This window comes from Gopherus flavomarginatus, chromosome 11 (assembly GCF_025201925.1).
Source record: "Gopherus flavomarginatus isolate rGopFla2 chromosome 11, rGopFla2.mat.asm, whole genome shotgun sequence".
NCBI lineage: Eukaryota > Metazoa > Chordata > Testudines > Testudinidae > Gopherus > Gopherus flavomarginatus.
The window spans coordinates 20,792,219-20,814,256 of NC_066627.1; the positions used below are offsets into that span (position 1 = coordinate 20,792,219).

At 43.5% G+C, this 22,038-nt stretch overlaps 1 protein-coding gene across 3 annotated transcripts in view; it reads right to left on the bottom strand.

Annotated features, from left to right (window-relative positions):
* MMP24 (matrix metallopeptidase 24) overlaps positions 1-22,038 on the bottom strand; it is a 352,153-nt gene that overhangs the window by 211,056 nt on the left and 119,059 nt on the right. For 2 of the 3 annotated variants that reach the window (XM_050918604.1, XM_050918607.1), the window contains one exon: positions 412-573. The exons of the other annotated variant lie outside the window; for it this stretch is intronic. In XM_050918604.1, coding sequence (XP_050774561.1) covers positions 412-573 — 162 coding nt within the window. The remainder of the gene's footprint in view (positions 1-411; positions 574-22,038) is intronic. 3 annotated transcript variants of the gene reach the window in all.

Sequence of the window (22,038 nt, forward strand, 5' to 3'; positions counted from 1 at the left end):
CTGAGTGACAAGAAGGGAGCAATCCAAGTATGGGGGGTGTTCCCAGCACGCATACAGCTGGTGTAGTTGCCTCCTACATTTCACTCCCATAGCCCTTGGTATAAGGGGAATATAGGAATATAAGGAGTGGCCAGATCATAATGCTTTGGCTATCCCAGCTGGTGGGCAGCACCTTAGTGACAACTGTCAGCTGGTGAATATTAGAGCAGTCTCCTGGGGCTGGAGCCAGGATGAGAACCAGGGAGCTGTAACAAGATTCCTGATGGCCCCTCACCCTTCCTGCCACAGAAGAGAATCTGGCTCATAGTCTGCAAACTCTGTGGGGGAGGAACAGGACCTTTGTGTGTCTGTAAGATACCCAGCAGCACACTTGGGCCCCAGTATAAATAACATACGGATAATGTTGCTCACCGTAGATTTTCTGAATTCCTTGGAGATCATCCTGTGGGAGTTTAAAGTTGTGTGTTTCCATGTACTGGTAGAAAGGAGCCATGATAGCACTGGGGTCATTGGAGTGTTCTAGGCCCAGAGCGTGACCCAGTTCATGGACGGCAACCAGAAAGAGATCATTCCCTACAGAGAAAACACATGTGCCAATTAACTTCCTAGCTGATAGGTTAATAACTCTGTAACCCATAGCTGAAACCCTAGACATTCGCAATACAAGAATCAACCTTGGACATTGTGCAGCTGGTAGCAACATCACCAGTTACTGAAAAGGGATTCTACTGCATAGCACGTACAATGTGTGGCAATACAAAATCAATTTACAATTATGGCATGGCAATTCCAGGTATCTGTACACCAGTGGTTCCTAAAATTTATTGGTTCACATACCACCATATTAAAAAAATTCATTTGAAGTACCACATGTACATTTCTCCTTTCTGTGCACATTTATTTTAGGCCTTAAGTTTTGATGTACTCGTAGTAAATTAAGTTTCAGATGTGGCTGGTAAAAGTAAGACGAGAAGGGATTTTGACTGGTGAATCTGGGTGGAAGCATTAGAGGTCACGAAGTTAAAAGCATCTCAGGAATTTTTCAACTATATGTTGTTTTCATTGGAAAATGCCGATTTGTCAAAACTGAAACTTTTGGAGGGAGATATACCAATTTCAATGACATGTTTGCTGGGACACGTTATCCCTTAATCCCATGGACCACTGTTTCTTGTTCTTTCTATATCAAGAGTAGCCTTTGGGAGCTCCCTGTCATCCTCCCTCTTTTACATGGACTTTGGCCAGGTGCTGGGAACTGCATTGAGCCCTGAGCCCCCAGTGGTTCATGACAGCCTGATCAGCCAGACTGGTGACCTTCTGACCCGTGTCTAAAATAGCACAGCAGGGAGCCAACAGTTGCCAGATCAAGCTAGCAAAGAGACTTTTGTGCTCTTGCCAGTCCCCAGGAGGCTTCGCTGCTAAAGCAGCTACAGCACATCCTGCATCCATACTCAGAGGAGCTGTTTGATGATGTGCTGAAGGAGTACCCTGCCATGGAACTGGAAGCAGGACAGAAGAGACAGAAGCAGCCCTGGAGCCTGGTAAGTTTCTGGCTCCAAGTTTGTTGTTATTAATGTATGAATTGGGGGGATTTCCGGTTTATGACCCAATGCAATTACAAGCTTGGGTAGCAACACGTATCTGCTTACAGTGGAATGCAAGCCAGAGTTTTGGCATCTCCCCCACGATGTGGAATTCAAAATGGATTTCAGGGAGGGCAAACAACAGCTAACAAGCAGTTATAAAGACATTTTTACTAGACATTTGCACATAGTTACAAAGATACCCTGGGAGGTTAAAAGTAGGAGCCTTTCATTGTCTTCCCTTTTAGTATGCCACACTCTACAAATTGGCCAGGCCACACCAATATGAGCTGCCTGTAAACTGTACTGGGGCCAGAGGGGAATGTAATTCATGGGTAACGAATTAACTGTCTGAAATGGACCAGGAGGTTGTGTGCACTCCAGAAATGTGCCAGGAAGGGGGGCGGGAATGCTATTCAGTTCTTTATGACTGAAGTGTGCTTTGGAGGTGTGTGTTTTTTGCGGGGGAGTAATTTTGGTGAGGCAGTCCTTATTATGAGCCCCAGCAGTCCCTGTGGTATGTGTCTAGTTCATATGTGCAGTATCAAGAGCCTGTTTTGTCTGGGATAATTGCTTGTAGTCCATAGATAGATGTAGTGCAAGCAGGCTGTATTGTAGGCCGTAGTTGTACTGGGGTAACTGCAAGAATGCAGAAAAGTTTCAGTAGCTTACAGAAAGACAGTAATCCACGTGGAAGCTAGTGCCGCATCCTGTTCATTCCCTCAAAATTTTGATCCAATCCTGGGTGCTGATAGCTGCAAACTTCGCCCATAGTAGGAACTCAGATGGGTAGTCACATTTCAGGCAGGAAGGGTAGGGCATACTTTCCGGGCCCTTCTCTGTAGGTCACCACCCCACTTCACTCATAGATGTGTTGCTTGGTCACCATAAACTTGAAAACCTCTTTAGCATACATAGCTGGCTTGCCCCTGGTAGCTTAGAATACAGTATTTCTTTGCCACTCAGGAATCTCCAGAATTATGTCCTTCCAAATGTTGAATGCCTGAAAGGGTTGTGAAACCATAAGTAGCAAATCACGGCAAGTGTACCATCCTCTTCTCTTCCACACACAGCTGAAATGCTCTACAATTTTTAAAGGTATCTCGTTTCTAAATTTCACTTTACCATTATGTATGAAGGCTTCACACTCTGCTGAACTCTCAGTTATGCCCACGGAGCATCTGGGCACTGAAACTGTTGTTCTCAGAATATACTGAAGCAGCATTTTACACTTTTTGGCTTTGAGATTCCAAAGGCCCTTCTGCTGATATAATACTAAACCTTTTCTGAAATACTGAGACAATAATGTACTGTTTCATTTCTGGTTTCAGGCCCTTCCACCGCTGCAGGCCAGCCACAGTCCAGTAGTTGTTGCACTATCACAATGGATCTGTCTACACTGCAGTTAGACGCCAGCGGCTGGCCTATGCCATCTGACTCAGGCTTGCAGGGCTTGGACTGTGGGGCTGTTTAATTGCAGTGTAAATTTCGGGGCTTGGGCTGTGGCCCAGGCTCTAGGATACTGCAAGGTGGGAGGGTCCCAGAGCTCAGGCTACAGCCTGAGCCTGAATGTCTACACTGCAGTTAAACAGCCCCACAGCCCGAGCCCCGTGAGCCTGAGTCAGATAGGATGGATCAACTGCAGATTTTTAACTGCAGTGTAGACATACTCCATGGGGTCAAAGAGGCTGTGTGTCTGTGACAACCTTATGGTGGACAGTCTGGACAGAGCCAATCAGCAGCTTAAATACTGAAGGGAGAAGGATTCTCAGCAAGTTGAATGGCAAAGAGAAGCTGCAGGGCACATGGAGTGATTTGCAACTCAGTTTCTTGAGCAGGAACGTCGCTTGAGGGAATAAGATACAGAGCAGCAGCAAGACATGGTGGAGAGGCTGCTTGTGCTAATGGCTGTGAGACAGCAGGCTCCTGCTCCACCTGCATGTCCTGTGCCAGCACCACCTCCTGAGTCCCCTTCATTGTACTATCTCCTGTAGACCAGGAACCCTGGCAAGTTCTGTGGTTGGATGGCTTAGGCAACCAGGACTTAATCTAGTTGAACTGGGCAAAAGTATCCCATGCAGGCCTCCACTGCCATGCAGCAGCACCAAATGCACGAAAAAGCACTAGAAGGGAAAGAAGAACGGGGGCAGGGGACACGCAGAGGGAGGGGAGCTTCAATTTTCTTTTTTTGTACTGGTTTCACTGCTTTTCACTTGTGCACTTTATTTTATTACTGTTTTGGTTTTTTAGTGGCAGCTGGCCTGCCTGTCAGTTCTCTAATACTGTCCTTTTCTAATACAGTGATGTTAACAAATAAAAGCTTTGAATTCATTAAGAAAGTTTATCACCATCACTGCATCACACCATATAGCATGTGCATTTCAAACAATAAGGATAAAGACATGATAAGGTGCATCTGGGAGTCATATCCAAACATAAAGTCTTGATATATCTTTTCAGATTCATACTTAAAATCCACAGTTCATCTCCTCCATAAATAAAAAAGCATATCAACGATCATTTCCCCCAGCCCACAGTGGATGAGTCATTCTAGAAACAGGTAACTAAGTTAGCTAACACACACGAGCTAGTATTAATGGAGGATTTTAACTTTCCTGATCTCTATTGGAACACTATTACAAAAAACATAAAATTTCCTGCACATTCTTAGCATGTGTAAGTGGACAACTTTCTGAATCAGACAGTTGGGGAAATAACTAGGGGTCATTCATTTTGGATCTGGTTTTGACCAACAGGGATGAATTAGTTGTGACTGTGAAGGTGGTTGGGAACTTGGGAAGAACTGATAATGATCTGATAGAATTCAAGATCCTGTGGAAATGAGGGCATAAGAACAGCTAAACAAGGACACTGGCCTTCAGAAAGGCAGATTTCAACCAACTCAGAAATAGTAGGCAAGGCCCCATGAAAATATCAATTAGGAAGAAAAGGCGTCAAAGAGGGCTGGCAGTTTTTAAAAGATGTAATACTGGATGCTGAACATCAAGCTATTCCAATGCAGAGGAAAGATAAGAAGGGCCACAGAAGGTCAATGTGGCTGCACAAGAAGCTCTTTAGCTATCTAAAACCCCAAAGGGATACATACAGGAAATAGAAGGAGGGGCATGTCACCAAGGAAGTATACATGGGAATAGCGCAAGTATGTAGGGACAAAATCAGGAAAGCCAAGGCCAAGAATGAGTTAGAGGTAATAAGAAGGGGTTCTTCAAATATGACAGACAAAAAAGAAAGATCAATGATGGTGTGGGTCCACTGCTCAATGGAGAAGGTGAGCTGGTAACACGAGATGATGGGAAGGTGGAGCTGCTCAGTGCCTACTTGGTTTCAGTCTTCTCACAACAAATAACATGTGACTGGATGACAAGTGAAGTTAACATAGACAATAAAGGGGAAGGGATGCAGATCGGGCAAAGTAAAGAACATTTCACAGAAATTCTGACCAATTTGAATGAATTCAAAGCAGCAAGGCTTGATGCTATTCACCCGAGAGTATTGAAGGAATTAGCTGAAGAAATGTCAGAGCCAATGACAATAATATTTGCAAAACTATGGATGACAGGAGAGGTCCTGGAAGACTGGAGAAGGGCTAATGTAGTGCCCAACTTTAAAACAAGGAAAAAGGTAGAGTGGGGAACAATAGACCAGTCAGCCTGACGTCGATGCCTGGGAAGTTACTAGAGCAAAGTATAAAACATTCTCTTTGCAAATACCTGGCAGATGAAGGGGTGATCCCGCTAACGGCCACCGTGGATTTACCAAGAACAAACCATGCCAAACCAGCTTGATTTTCTTCTTTGACAGAGTAACTGATTTGGTGGATATGGGGAATGCAGTGGACAAAATATATGTGGCCCTCAGCAAGGCTTTTGACAGTCCCAAATGACATTCTGGTAAGTCTGCTGGACAAATGTGGGCTTGGTGGAACTACCATTAAGCAGATACATAACACCGCTCTACAGCCAAAATGCTTCTGAAATAAATGTAGTCCAACTTTACTAATTCTGGGTCACTGAGAACGAAAATGATGCTTAAAATTGTTGATTGGCTTTAGTTTTCAAGATATGCTATTGGGTCAGTATATACAACCCTTGACTTGGGAATGGCAGAGGATAAGTGAGTTATAAAGGGAAGGGATCTCAATTTAAACCAGAAATGACTAAAATACATCTTTGACTGGATCTATGAATAAATCTATGACTGGGTTTGGACAGTACTTGCTTTTTAGGCAAAACAATGAATGATGCAATCTGAAGCTGGTATTGCGTCATATATGATATGAATTGCATCATGTTATTCCTAGAAGTCATGGATGATGCAATCATAACGAAGCTTACATCACTCTGCTGAACAAATTGCCCTATATCAGCTCTAGAAATCATACAGTGTCGTGCTCTCTTATTTGTCAGTGATTTTGCAAAGGGACACATTTCTGTTTAGCCAAAGTGAGCAGAGATGTCTCGTACTTGTGTGAACAGTGCAGATAACTTCTGCTATGTTTGTGGTGAAGTGACTTTTGCATCACAAAAGCGCAGTATAACCACTACGGTTAAGAAAGCCTATCACCTTTCTTTTGGCTGCAAAATTGGAGATCAGGACAAGAGGTGGGCCCCACACATATGCTGCAACACTTGTGCAACAAATCTTCGCCAGTGGTTGAACAGGAAAAGGAAATCTATGCCTTTTGCAGTGCCAATGATTTGGAGAGAGCCAACAGATCATACCAGCAATTGTTACTTCTGCATGGTGCCTCCAGTTGGGAAAGGTGTGTCAAAGAAGAAAAAAAGTGGACTGTGCATTATCCAAACATTCCATCAGCTATACGCCCAGTACCCCACGGAGAAGGACTGCCGGTTCCTGATGCACCACAATCATTCTCACTTGAGTCAGACAAGGAAGAGGAAGAGGATGAAACTTCTGGTCCTGAACCATCAATGTCACAGGACCCACATTTTCTCCCATCCTCCTCCTCTGAACCACACCTCCTAACACAAGGTGAACTGAATGAGTAAGGCAGAGCTGTTGGGCTCCAGACTACAGCAGTGGAATCTCCTGGCAGGCTATCAGGGCAAATGGAGCCCATCAATGCTTGCAGACTATTGCTGGACGGTGACAAGAGATGCTCCATTTAATGAATACAAGAGACAAGCCAAGGAGCGCCGAGTAGACACTGAATAGGACTAAACTATGTACATAACAGTTTTTTGCCTTTTGTTTCATAATAAATTTTATTTATATAACCCTTTTGCTGATTTTTAAAGTGTTACATAAACAGGACAGGTGAAATATTATCATGTAAAGCAACCATAAACACATGAAAAGACCTAGGTTTACAATTTATGATTAAAATTCTACTATCTACACAATATACGTAGACATAAAATGTAAAAACTTAAATATCTTAAAAACAGTAGCCAATCAGTTGTTTTAATTGTCATATTTGAATTCAGCACACCAAAATACATAATAAATATCACATTTTATCTCTGAAGCAGACGACTTCTCAAAAATTGTAGACCAGTGTAATTGGTTAAACAACCACAAACAAAGATTAGCTATTAATGGAATGATGTCAGATGGGTGGGAGGTCTCAAGTGATGTTCCACAGGGAACTGGGCTGGGTCCGGTGTTGTTTAATATCTTTATAAATGGCCTAGATGCAGGAATAGAGTGCAAACTGATCAAATTTGCAGATAACACAAAGCTGGAGGGGGAAGGGGTTTGCCAACACTTTGGAGGATAAAGCTAAAATTCAGAGAGATTTTGATAAATTGGAGAACTGGATTATAGGCAACAAAATGAAACTCAGCAAAGACAAACGTAAGGTGCTATACTTAGGGAATAAAAACCAAATGCACAAATACAGAATGGGGGATAACTGGCTTGGCAGTTGTGGTGAATCACACCCTCAGCATGAGTCAGCAATGCAATGATGTTGCAAAAAAAGCAAATGCAATTTTAGGTTGCATTAACAGAGGCATAGAATGCAAGTCACAGAAGGTGATAGTACCGCTCTACTTAGCGCTGGTTAGGCCTCAGCTGGAGTACTGTGTCCAGTTTTGGTCCAAAGGTCATCCAGTATATAGTCAAATGCCGCACAGAAGTCTAAGTTTATTATATCAGTGATATACCCTTTATCAATCAAATCTGTAATCTCATAAAAAAAGCTATCACATTAGTTTGACAGGGTCTGTTTTCCATGAACTCATGTTGACTGGCATTCACTGTACTACCCTTCTTTCATTCTTTATTAATCTAGTCCCGTATTAAACACTCCATTATCCTGCCAGGGATCAATGTCAGACTGACAGGCTTATAATTAATTGGGTTATTTCATTCATCTTTTAAAAATATTGGCACATTAGCTTTCTTCCAGACTTATGGAACTGGTGTTTCAAGACTTAACGGTCCAGTGAGCTCCTCAGCCAGCTGTTTTAAAATTCTTGGGTGCAAGTTATCAGGAGCTGCTGATTTTAAAAGGTCTAACTTCAGTAGCTGCTGCTTAGCATCATCCTGAGTTACTAGTGGAATGGAAAGAGTGTTGTCAGATGATATGTCTACATCATGTTGTTTTCCCAAAAACAGAACAGAAATATTAATTGAACACTTCAGTCTTTTCTGTATTATTACTGATAATGTTACCTTTTCCATCTAGTTATGGAGCAATGTCATTGTTAGGATTCATTTTGTTCTTAATATACTTTTAAAACCCTCCTTTTATTGTCCTTAACCCTGTTGGCCACAGATTTCTCCTTCTGTCCCTGTGCTTACCTTATCAATTTTCTACAATTCCTAACTTCCTATTTATATTCATTACTATTAATTTCCCCTTTTTTCCATTTGTTATATATTATTATCTCTGCCTTCACCTCCCCACTAAACCAGGTCAGTTTTTTAACTACTATGGCCCTCTCCCTTGTTTATGGGATTGTGGCTTTTTGGGCATCTAGTAAAGTGTTCTTGAACAATTCCCAATTATCATTCACATTTTTCTGATTAAATTCTTCCTCCCTGCTGATTTGGCCCATAATTGTTTTCAGTTTTGTGAAATTGGCCCTTTTAAAGCACTTATTATATATATCACTGGGGTGGACTTTATTCTCTTTGCACATTATAAATGTAATCAAGTCATGAACATGTACCTGAGTTACCATTAATTTTTAGATCTGTGATAAAGTCCTCTTTATCTGTCAAGATGAGGCCTAATATAGTATCTCCCTGTGTTTGGTGCAATACATTAAGTTAGGAAATTGTCATCGATAACATTTAGAATTTCCAAGGATTCTTTAGTACTGGCAGCATGAGACTTCCAGCATATGTCTTTCAAATTGAGTCCCCCTATGATCAGGAATGTTTTTTACCTACTTATTATAGATAGATGTTTAAGGAACTGGTCATCCCGTTCCCTAATGTTATTTTGTGGTCTGTATCAGACACCAACTAGTATCCCATCTTGTGCTTCATCTATTAGGACGTTAAAAACGTACATAAGAACATAAGAACAGCCATACATAGTCATTCTTGTGACTCTTTGAACCGTCTCCAACTTTTCAACATCCTTTTAGAAGTGTGTATACAAAACCTGGACACAGTATCCAGTAATGGTCATTACACTAATGACCTCTGTCTTGAAAATCTTATTAAGTTAAACCTTATTGAATTAAGTGTCAGTTTTTTAGGAGTTCGTTGTATTAAAAATGCAAATGTGTATATACTAAGAGAACATAAAAACCTCCATACTGGATCAGACCAAAGGTCCATCTAGCCCAGTATCCTGTCTTCTAACAGTGGCCAATGCCACGTGCCCCAGAGGGAATGAACAGAATAGGTAATCAAGTGACAAACAGAGGCTAGGGACACCATCCCTGCCTATCCTGGCTAACAGCCATTGATGGACCTATCCTCTATGAATTTATCTTTTTTTAAACCCTGTTATAGTCTTGACCTTCACAACATCCTCTGGCAAAGAGTTCCACAGGTTGACTGCACTGTGTGAAGAAATACTTCCTATTGTTTGTTTTAAACCCATGGACTATTAATTTCATTTTGTTACCCCTATTTCTTGTGTTATGAGAAGGAGTAAATAACATTTACTTTCTCCACACCAGTCATGATCCCCCCTTAGTCATTTCTTTTCCAAGCTGAAAAGTCCAAATCTTATCACTCTATCCTCAAACGGAAGCTGTTCCATACCCCTAATCATTTTTGTTGCCCTCTTCTGAACCTTTTCCAATTCCAATATATCTTTTTTTGAGACAGGGTGACCACATCTGCACGCAGCATTCAAGATGTGTGTGTACTATGGATTTATATAGCGGCAATGTGATATTTTGTGTTTTATTATCTATCCCTTTCCTAATGATTCCCAACATTCTCTTAGCTTTTTTTTGACTGCCACTGCACATTGAGTGGATGTTTTCAGAGAACTATCTACAATGACTCCAAGATCTCTTTCTTAAGTGGTAACAGGTAATTTAGATCCCATCATTTTAGATGTATAGCTGGGATTATGTTTTCCAATGTGCATTACTTTACATTTACCAACATTGAATTTCATCTCCCATTTTGTTGTCCAGTCACCCAGTTTTATGAGATCCCTTTGTAACCCTTCACAGTGTGCTTTGGACTTAACTATATTGAACAGTTTTATATCATCTGCAAATTTTGCCCTCACTGTTTACCTTTTTCCAGAGCATTTATTACTATGTTGAATAGTACTAGTCCCAGAACAGACCCCTGGGGTACACCACTGTTTACCTCTTTCCATTCTGAAAACTGACCATTTATTCCTACTCTTTGTTTTCTATCTTTTAACCAGCGACCGATCCACCAGAGGACCTTTCCTTTCATCCCATGACAGCTTACTTTACTTAAGAGCCTTTGGTGAGTACACTATATCCACTGGATCCCCCCATTCCACATGCTTGTTGACCCCCTTCAAAGAATTCTAGTAGATTGTTGAGGCATGATTTCCTGTTACAAAAACCACGCTGACTCTTCCCCGACAAATCATATTCATCTATGTGCCTGACAATTGTGTTCTTTATTATAGTTTCAATCAGTTTGCCTGGGACTGAACTCAGGCTTACAGGCCTGTAATTGCCATGGTCAGCTCTGGAGCCCTTTCTAAGAATTGGAATCACATTAGCTATCCTCCCGTCATTTGCTACTGAAGGTGATTTAAATGATAGGTTACAAACCACAGCTCCTTCAGAACTGTTGAGCGAATACCATCTGGTTCTGGTGACTTCTTACTATTTAATTTATCAATTTATTCCAAAACATCCTCTAATGACACTTCAATATGGGACACTTCCTCAGATTTGTCACCTAAAAAGAATAGCTCAGGTTTAGGAATCTCCCTCACATTCTCAGTTGTGAAGATCAGTGCAAAAAATTCATAGAGCCCTGGTCCACACTATGGGGTTAGGTCGAATTTAGCCGTGTTAGGTTGATTTTATAATGAATGTGTCGACCTAAAGGGCTCTTAAAATCGACTTCTGTACTCCTCCCCAGTGAGGGGAGTAGTGCTAAAATCAACCTTGCTGTGTTGAATTTGGAGTAGTGCAGACGCAATTCAATGGTATTGGCCTCTGGGAGCTATCCCAGAGTGCTCCAATGTGACCGCTTTGGACAGCACTTTCAACTTCAATGCACTAGCCAGGTACACAGGAAAAGCCCCAGGAAATTTTGAATTTCATTTCCTGTTTGGTCAGCATGGTGAGCTCAGAAGCACAGGTGACCATGCATTCCCCCCAGAATCACAAACGAGCTCCAGTATGGACTGAACAGGAGACACTGGATCTGATTGCTGTATGGGGAGAAGAATCTGTGCAAGCAGAACTCCGATCAAAAAGAAGAAATGCTAATATATATGCCAAAATTGCACAGGGCATGATGGACAGAGGCTACAACAGGGACACACAGCAGTGCCCTGTGAAAGTTAAGGAGCTTAGGCAAGCCTACCAAAAGACAAAGGAGGCAAATGGTCATTCCGGGTCAGAGCCCCATATATGCTGCTTCTATGATCACCTGCATGGCATTCTAGGGAGGGACCCTACCACTACCCCACCACTGCCCATGGACACCTGCAAGAGGGGAGTCTCATGCAACACGGAGGAAGATTTTGTGGATGAGGATGAGGAGGCGAATGCACAGCAGGCAAGTGGTGAACCCGTTCTCCCCGGCAGCCAGGACCTTTTCATCACCCTGGAGCAAATACCCTCCCAAGGTGGGATCCCCGACCTGAAGGCAGAGAAGGCACCTCTGGTGAGTGCACATTTGTAACTACAGTACAGGATTTAAAAGCAATAGTGTTTAATGTTTGATTTGCCCTGAAGACTTGGGATGTGTTCACAGCCAGTACAGCTACTGGAAAAGTCTGTTAACGTGTCTGAGGATGGAGCTGGAATCCTCCAGGGACATCTCCATGAAGCTCTCTTGGAGGTACTCTGAAAGCCTTTGCAGAAGATTTTTGGGGAGGGCTGCCTTATTTTGTCCTCCATGGTAGGACACTTTACCACGCCAAGCCAGTAGCAAGTAGTTTGGAATCACTGCAGCACAAAGCATGGCAGTGAATGGTCTTAGGTTTTGGTCGCATTCAAGCAACATTCAGTCTATATCTTTCTGTGTTAGCCTCAGGAGAATGATATCATTCATGGTCACCTGGTTGAAATAGGGGAATTTTTGTAAGGGAACAATAATAGGACCCCGTTCATGCCGGGCTGTTTGTGCTTGGCTAAAAGGGATCATCCCTGAGAATAGCCACGCAGAGGCAGGAGGGATGAAGAGATCATCCCAGATAGCCACACAGAGGGGTGGAGGGGAAGGTGTGTGCTGCACATCCACCCAAAAACCGCAGACCCTCTTTTAAATGACAAACCTAACCGGTATTGCTTGCTATGGGAAAGGAGGGTGCTGCAGTTTGAAAACATTCCCACATGTTATGAAGGCATTAGAAGCCAACCCCGTGTACCCTTTGGCTTACCATGGCTGCCGAGAAACCGAATTCTGTTGCCCAGCCATGTGTGAGGTGCCACCATACCGGCAGGCGCTCAATATGGAAGCCAAACGTGACCTTGTACCTAAAGCACATGTACTATCTGCTGTGAATTGCTTGATTCACTGTGAAAGAGTCTGCCTTTTTTTCTCAGAAATGTATTGTCTTAAATTTTACTCTACCTTTTTATCTCCCAGCAGGTGCAAATGTTTCTGTGCTCCCCCATCATCTCCGTCCCTGAGGTTACTGCAGGTTAGAAGGTGAAAAAAACACACTCGTGATGACATGTTTTCCGAGCTCATGCAGTCCTCCTGCACTGATAGGGCACTGCTGAATGCATGGAAGCATTCAGTGGCAGAGTCCAGGAAAGCATTAAGTGAGCACAATGAGCAGAGGCAGGATGCAATGCTGAGGGTAATGGGGGAGCAAACAGACATGCTCAGGTGTCTGGTGGAGCTGCAGGAAAGCCAACAAGAGCACAGACTGCCGCTCCATCCACTGTGCAACCACCTGCCCTCCTCCCCAAGTTCCATATGATCCTCACCCAGACGCCCAAGAATGTGGGAGGGGGAGGCTCAGAGCACCCAGCCACTTCACTCCAGAGGATGGCCCAAGCAACAGAAGGCTGTCATTCAAGCAGTTTTGATTTGTAGTGTGGCTACAATAAGCAATGTGGCCTTGTCCTTCCCTCCTCCCCGCGTCCCCCCACCCCACCCGGACTACCTTATCAGTTATCTCACCTTTTTTTAAATTAATAAAGAAAGAATGCATGGTTTCAAAACAATACTGACTTTATTTCCTTTGCCAGCTGTGATCAAAGGGGGGAGGGTGGCAGGCTTACAGAGAATTAAAATCAACAAAGGAGGCGGGTTTGCATCAAGGAGAAACACACACAATTGTCACACCATAGCCTGGCCAGTCTTGAAAGTGGTTTTCAAAGCCTCTCTAATGCGCAGTGTGCCTAGCTGAGCTCTTCTAGTCGCCCTGGTTTCTGGCTGTTCAAAACTGGCAGCCAGGTGATTTGCCTCAACCTCCCACCCTACCATAAACATCTCCCCCTTACTCTCATAGATATTATGGAGCACACAGCAAGCAGTAATAACAATGGGAATATTTGTTGCGCTGAGGTCTAACCTAGTCAGCAAACAGCACCAGCAAGCTTTTAAACGTCCAAAGGCACACTCTACCACCATTCTGCACTTGCTCAGCCTATAGTTGAACTACTCCTTACTAGTGTCCAGGCTGCCATGGGAGCAAGGGGTAGGTTGGGTCTCCAAGGATAACTATTGGCATTTCAACATCCCCAACAGTAATTTTCTGGTCTGAGAAATAAGTCCCTTCTTGCAGCTGCTCAAACAGCCCAGAGTTCCTAAAGATGTGAGTGTCGTGCACCTTTCCTGGCCATCCCACATTGATGTCGGTGAACCATCCCTTGTGATCCACCAGTGCTTGCAGCACCATTGAGAAGTACCCCTTGCGGTTTACGTACTGGCTGGCAAGGTGTTCCGGTGCCAAGATAGGGATAGTCATTCTGTCTATTGCCCCACCACAGCTAGGGAACCCCAATGCAGCAAAGCCATCCACTATGACCTGCACATTTCCCAGAGTCACTACCCTTGATAGCAGAACATCAGTGATTGCACTGGCTACTTGAATCACAACAGCCCCCACAGTAGATTTGCTCACTCCAAATTGATTCCCGACTGACCGGTAGCATCAGGTGTTGCAAGTTTCCACAGGGCTATCGCCACTCGCTTTTCAACTGTCAGGGCAGCTTTCATCTTGGTATTCCTGTGCTTCAGGGCGAGGGAAAGCAACTCACAGAGTTCCCGGAAAGTGGCCCTATGCATGTGAAAGTTTCACAGCCACTGGGAATCATCCCATACCTGCAACACTATGCGGTCCCACTAGTCTGTGCTTGTTTGCCTGGCCCAGAATCGGCGTTCCACTGTATTAACCAGCCCCACTGCCACCATGATGTCCCAATTGCCACATCCTGTGTTTTCAGTAAAGTCTGTGTCCATGTCCTCCTCACAATTGTCCTCGTGCTGCCATCTCTTAGCCAGGTTCTGCACATACTGCAGTATAATACGCAAGATGTTTACAATGCTCACAACAGCAGCAGTGAGCTGAGTGGGCTCCATGCCTGCCATGCATTGGCGTCTGCAAGGGTAACCCAGGCAAAAAGATGCAAAATGATTGTCTGCAGTTGCTTTCACAGAGGGAGGGAGAGAGGCAGGGGAGACTGATGACATGTACCCAAAACCAACCAATGACAATGTGTTTGCCTCATCAAGCACTGGCAGCTTAACCCAGAATTCCAATGGACAGAGGAGACTGTGGAAACTGCGGGATAGCTTCCCACAATGCACAGCTCCATGAGTTGATGCTAGCCATGGTAGTGAGGACGCACTCCACCGACTTAATGTGCTTAGTGGGGACATACACAAGCGACCGTATAAAATCAATTTCTAAAAATCAACTTCTGTAAAATCAACCTAATTTCATAGTGAAGACATACCCTTAGTTTCTCCTTAATGGCTTTATCACCCTTGAGTACTCCTTTAGCATTTCAATTGTCCAGTGTCCCCACTGGTTGTCTAGCAGGCTTCCTGATTCTAAGGTACTTAAAAATGTTTGCTGTTAATTTTTGTGTCGTTAGCTAGCTGTTCTTCAAATCTTTTTTGGATCTTCCCAATTATACTTTTACACTTTACTTGACAAAATTCATGCTCCTTTCTATTTTCCTTACTAGGATTTAACTTCTCCTTTTTAAAGTATTCCTTTTTGCCTCTCACTGCTTCATTTACTTTGTTGTTTAGCCACAGTGGCACGTTTTTGGTTCTCTTACTATGTTTTTTAATTTGGAGTATACATTTAAGTTGAGTCTCTATTATGGTGTCTTTAAAAAGTTTCAATGCAGCTTGCAGGGATTTCACTTTTGGTACTGAACCTTTTAATTTCTGTTTCACTAACTTCCTCGTTTTTCTGTAGTCCCCCTTTCTGAAAGTAAATGCTACTGTGGTAGGCTGCCGAGGTGTTTTCCCCACCAGTGGGATGTTAAATTTAATTATATTACGGTCACTATTACCAAGCGCTCCAGCTATAGTCACCTCTTGGACAAGATCCTGTGCTCCACTTAGGACTAAATCAAGAATTGCCTCTCCTCTTGTGGGTTCCAGGACTAGCTGCTCCAAGAAGCAGTCATTTAAGGTGTCAAGAAACTTTATCTCTGCATCCCATGCTGAGGTGACATGTACCCCGTCAATATGGGGATAGTTGAAATCTCCCATTATTGTTGAGTTTTTTATTTTTATAGCCTCTCTAATCTCCCTGAGCATTTCACAGTCACTATCGCCATCCTGGTCAGGCGGTCAGTAGTATCTCCCTACTACTATATTCTTATTATTCGAGCACAGAATTATTATCCATAGAGATTCTACGGTACAGTTTGGTTCATTTAAGATTTGTACTTCATTTGACTCTATACTTTCTTCCACATATAGTGCCATTCCCCCACCAGCACGACCTTTTCTGTCCTTCTGATATATTTTGTACCCTGGTATTACTGTGTCCCATTGATTATCTTCATTCCACCAAGTTTCTGTGATGCCTATTATATCAATATCCTCATTTAATACAAGGCACTCTAGTTTACCCATCTTATTATATAGACTTCAAGCATTTGTATATAAGCATTTAAAGAAATTGTCACTTTTTAGCTCTCTGCCATTACATAATGTAATTGAATGGGTCTCTTTTTCATTTGACAGTTTCTCATCAGATCCTACCTGGATTTTATTATCTTCCATCCTCTCCTCCTTACCAAGACATAGAGAATCTCCATGAATAGATCCTCCCCTAAGGGATATCTCTGTCTGAATCACGTGCTCCTCTACATCTGCTGGCTTTCCCCCAACCCTTACTTTAAAAACTGCTCTATGAACTTTTTAATCTTAAGTACTAGGAATCTGGTTCCATTTTGGTTTAGATGGAGCCCATCCTTCCCATGTAGGCTCCCTCTTTCTCAAAAGATCCCCCAGTTCTTAATATATTGAAACCCCTCCTTCCTACACCATCATTTCATCCACGCTTTGAGCCCTGCAGTTCTGCCTGTCTAACTGGCCCTGAGCATGGAACAGGGAGCATTTCAGAGAATGCTACCATTGATCTCCTGGACTTCAATCTCTTACCTAGCAGCCTAAATTTGGCCTCCAGGACCTCTCTCCTATCCTTCCCTATGACTTGTCAGTGACTTGGAAAGAGGAAATTCTATTTTTGACATACAGTGTTGTAGGGATATTAAAGAAGGTACTAACAGTGATTCCCCCAAGTGACAGTGACTCCCCAGTTTCATCAAGTATAAAAATCTTCTAGTTCTTCTGTTAAAACTTGTAAGCTCCTGTCTGCAGAAAACATTGATTGTATCTGTCCTGTGAAAGATACTCTATTACTCTGTAACAATTACAAACAAGTTAATTGACTTTATTCTTGAAGTGAAAGCTGTGAGCCTTAAGCTATAATTGATACAATGTAAGCAAACGCTATGAACCGTTAAGTGACTTTCACTTCATTGTAACAGCAACGGCTCCTAGGCACACACCCCGAAAGTGGTGGAGACAGTAAATTAAAATATGGTTAAGATATGGAATGTATGTTGATGTATGCTTGATGTACATGGATGGTTAGGGAGGTGCCAGCCTAGAAAGAATCTCTATGGATAATAATTCCGTACTCAAATGTCCATCGGCCGAAAAATGTGTCAAGTGGACCACCAGACAACCCTCGGAGGGTAAACTAGATCCACCCCAACACCTGAAAGGATGAAAAACACAAACTTTGGACAGTGTGGCACCACCAGGAATGTGCCATCTGCCGATTGAGTCAGCAACAGCAGGATGAAACAGCTCCCATAGACTAACATGGGAATTAATTCCTGTAAAAATGAACCCCAAAGACTGAGGACTTTGAGTCTCTGGTTCTGCTGCCAACCTCCAGGAGCATCAGGTGCATCTGATATATATATATCAACGTTGTTTATTTTTATCTTTTGCTTTGTTATTATAGTTACAATAAATGTGGCATCTTTGCCTTATCCCTCTTAATAAGATCCTGCTGGTCTTTATTATATTGGTAAAACACTGCTACACTCCATCCCGCTTGATCCTTCCTAAATTAAGTTATAAACATTTATTTTGACATTCACCTCATACGAATTATCCCATCAGGATTCAGTAATACCAACTAGATCAAACTTATGCTCATAAATCAGCAATTCCAATTCCTCTTCCTTGTTACCCGGGCTCCTAGCATTGTTGTATAGGTAATTCAAGAATTTCGTCTCTTCTTGTCCTTTGGAGTCTAGTCCAAGGTGCTGTGTTTTTCTATCATAAGTCAGGCACCACCAATGCAAATATCAACCCAGCAGTGCCTATCCAACGCACCTGGAAGAACTGATTGTTGGATAGTGTCAAAGATGTTGTGTCCCTATAGCACATACTGTCAGCGGAAGGTGAAACAGGCAGTCCTCTTGTATAGCTCCTTCCCACTCAGATTGGACAACAGATAAAAGCTGTACACAGGAAGACATATCTGTAGGGTCCTCCTATTGTACTGAGAAGTACTGGCTTCCCCAAACTCTTCTACTCCGCTGTTCCTGACCCCCAGCTACATCACAAACTTGTTGTCTGACTGCATCTTTGGAGAGGGGAACGGCTGTGATGTTGATTGCTAGCAGCAAGTCCCAACATAACACTGATGACATCTGAGGCTCAGGACACAATCAGTAGATTCTCAATTCTCTGAGTCTTGGCAGCTTTCACAATTTACTGTGACACTAAGTCTGATGTTTACAGCACTGACATCGACAAAATAGTCTTCTGATTCTGTAAGTCTGTACATTTTCACTTGAAGAATTCAGTGGTTACTTTTGTAAAGTTGGTCTTTAAAGGCCATATGAACCTCTCAGAATCCCTTGACCACTACTGTGAAAACCTCTTTACAGTATTACAGTAACTGAGAGTCATGCTAGGATATTGTAATAGGGCTTCTGAGGTACTTCCCCCTTGTAGCCCTTCTGTGCACAACTCACCCAGCTGTGGGTCTCCACTGGTATGTCTCTGTCCCAGTAAGGTACAAGAGAGTGGTGCTTTGGTCCTTCAGCCAAAGTAACCTTCAGTCTGGCATTAATGGGTGTAAACACCCTTTTGGGGGTGTTTAGGATTCAAAGGTAATCAGGAACAAAATCAGGATCATCTCACTAACCTTTCTATTAAGGGCTGGTCTTCCAGTTTGTTCTTCAGCCAATTACCTTCCCATGATCTACTCATCCCTTCCAGGAGAGTTGATCTGGCCAGCACGCGAGATCCATCCCAGGGCCGGAACCAGACTTCAATTTCACCAAGAGAAGCAGATTTTTGTCCTCCTTCCTGTTCAGTCCTGAACTGGGCTAGACTCTCTTCTTTTATCTCCCTTCCCATGCGTGATACTAGCTGGAGGTGTAGCAGGGTGGGCCAACTGGATCTTCAGGCTTTCCCCAAACCCTTCATTGCCAGTGGAGAACCTGACAGCCTCCTTAACTCCCTCATTGCTGGTGCGGGGCATCTCTGCCCCATCACAGATATGTTTTGTGTCTCCCAAAGAGGAAAGTCAGGTTTCAAGTGGCAGATCACAGAAGAATGATGAAAAGGTCACAAAAGGAGAATGGATGTGGCCCTCCTCTGTTGCTTGGTGCCACAGAACACTGTGGGGAGCATGCGCTGGAATCCAGTTAACTCCCCCTTGGGGGTAGAGGGGAGGCTGGAGAGCAAAAGGTAGCAGGCCAGTGGGACAAAACAAAATGTTGGGTGCCTAGTTGCAGCAAAACAGTAAATTCCATGGCAATAATCTTGAACTCTGTGGTGTAATGAAAATGTTAAATTCCAACTGGCAGAGTCCACAAGATTTTGACTGTGATGGATGGTGCCATTCACACCTCTCAAAAGCTCTGTGAGGATTCAGGAAAGCATTACTGCATCAGTTTATGTTCATTTCACATTTTCAAATTTATCTCCACAAGTATGAGCTTTAGAAAAATTATTTTATTTGAGGGAAAGGAAAGAATGGGAGAAAGAGAGGTACACCATGACCCTCTTGAAATCTGGTCACAACCCCAGGGGTTGAGAACCCCTGATCTAGAAGATAAAAGTGTAACAAAATTCAAAGCTTGGAAATCAAAATTAGAAACTGTAATTTGGAAATAAGCTGTAAATTCTTACCAGTAAGTAATCATTAGAACAGCTTCCCTGAAGAAGAGAGAAATTCATCATCACTTGAAATCTCTGAAGAGAAACTGGAATGTCTTCTTAAGAGATAGTTCCACCTTGCTTCATTGGGCTTGATACTGTCCACTCATGTATTGGGAATGAATAATTATCTCTGCTGCAGGAACCCCTGAATGAGGTTTCTGTCCCATGTTCTGCAAGAGGTCAAACTAGATGATCATAATGGTCCCTTCTCGCTTTAAAATGTACAAATTGGGGAATCTACAAATTTACTTCTTATTAGGAGAAAGTGTGCTGAGTAAGCTAGATTTTAACAGATTTGTATTTTAGGGGTTATTTTGGGCTACTTCCTCTATTTTTTTAAGTAACTTTAATTCATACTGTAACTATATCATGAGTAGAGCTGGTTGGGAATTTTTCGATGAAACATTTTTCTGGCAGAAATTTCTGCCAGCCAATGCCGATTCATCAAAACCCAGAACTTCCTGTGGAAATGTATTGGTTTTGACAAAACTTCCATTGGGAAGGTTTCTCAGGTCCAGGATGGAATTTCCTGGGCAAAACCAGAGAGAGCCAATGGCCAGTAGCCCAATGGTTAGGGCACTCCCTCTTCCTGATTCAAAGGAAGAAGAAAACTAAAAGCTGGGTTTCCTACAGCCTGAGTGTTCTAGCTATGGGACTATGGAGTTACTCTCTCTCTCTCTCTCTCCTCTCCTCTTGTTAGAGCTGTTCCTCTTCGTATAAGTAATTAAATATTCTTTCGTCCAAAAAGAGATGCAGGCAGAGCGGGAAGATGGATCTCCTGCATCCCAGATGAGTGGCCTAGCCACCAGGTTATGGGCTATTCTAGACGGCACTGACTCGGGGGGTGTGTTTCTCACTCAGTTTTTCTAGAGATCTCAGTCATCATTTTGATGTGGAATGAAAACAAATTTTGAAACTTCAATTTTTTTTGTGAAAGGAAATTTTTTGTTTTTTGGACACCTCTATGGTCACAAGCTCTCTGCTGATCCAGGCAGACACTGCTGTATTGCATGGCACTCCCATTTTCTTCATAACCAAGAGGGCTAGAAATGTACTTTTTTAAAATATAAACTGAGATTCTGCTGCAATGCCAGGAATAAGAGCCCTAGGCATGAGCCTAGAGTGCCAACACCTTACTTGAGCCCTGAGTGTGGGGATAGGGACAAGGGGTTTGGAGTGCAGCAGGGATTGTGGGCTGTGGCTGGCGGTGTGGGCTATGGGGTGGGGCCGGGGATGAGAGGACTGGGGTTCAGGAGGGGGTTCAGGTGAGGGGGGGTGCAGGTTCACGGAGGGAGTTTGTGTGTGGGGGCTCCAGGCTGGGGCACGGGGTTGGGGTGTGGTAGAGGGTTCAGGGTGCAGGTTTACTGCGGCGCTTTCCGCAGCTCCCAGGCAGTGGCCACCAGGTTCCTGCAGCCTCTAGGCACATGGGTGGCCAGGGAGACTCTGCGCGCTCCCCATGTGCCCACAGGTGCTGCCCCCACAGCTCCCATTGGTTGCGGTTCCTGGCCAATGGGAGCTGCGGAGACCTGGTGTCAGCTTCCAGGAGCCCCGTGGAACTAGGGCAGGCAGGGACCCTGGTTTAGCCCTGGGCCCCCACTGCAACGCTGACCAGACTTTTAATATCCTGACCGGAGTCTCCAGGGTACCTTTTGGACCGGGTGTTCCGGTCGAAAACCAGACATCTGGCAGCCCTAAATTAAGCACAGGTTACCATCCAAGACTCATAGACTTTAGGGTCAGAAGGGACCAATATGATCATCTAGTCTGACCTCCTGCACAAAGCAGGCTACAGAATCCTACCCATCCACTTCTATAACAAACCCCTAACCTAGGTCTGAGTTATTGAAGACTTCAAATTGTGGTTTGAAGACCTCAAGCTGCAGAGAATCCACCAGCAAGTGATCCATGCCCCACGTTGCAGAGGAAAGCGAAAAACCTCCAGGGCCTCTGCTAATCTGCCCTGGAGGAAAATTCTTTCCCGACCCCAAATATGGCGATTAGCTAAACCCTGAGCATGTGGGCAAGACTCACCAGCCAGCACCCAGGAAAGAATTCTCTGCAGTAACTCAGATCCCATCCCATTTAACATCCCATCACAGACCACTGGGCATACTTACCTGCTGATAATCAAAGATCAATTGCCAAAATTAAG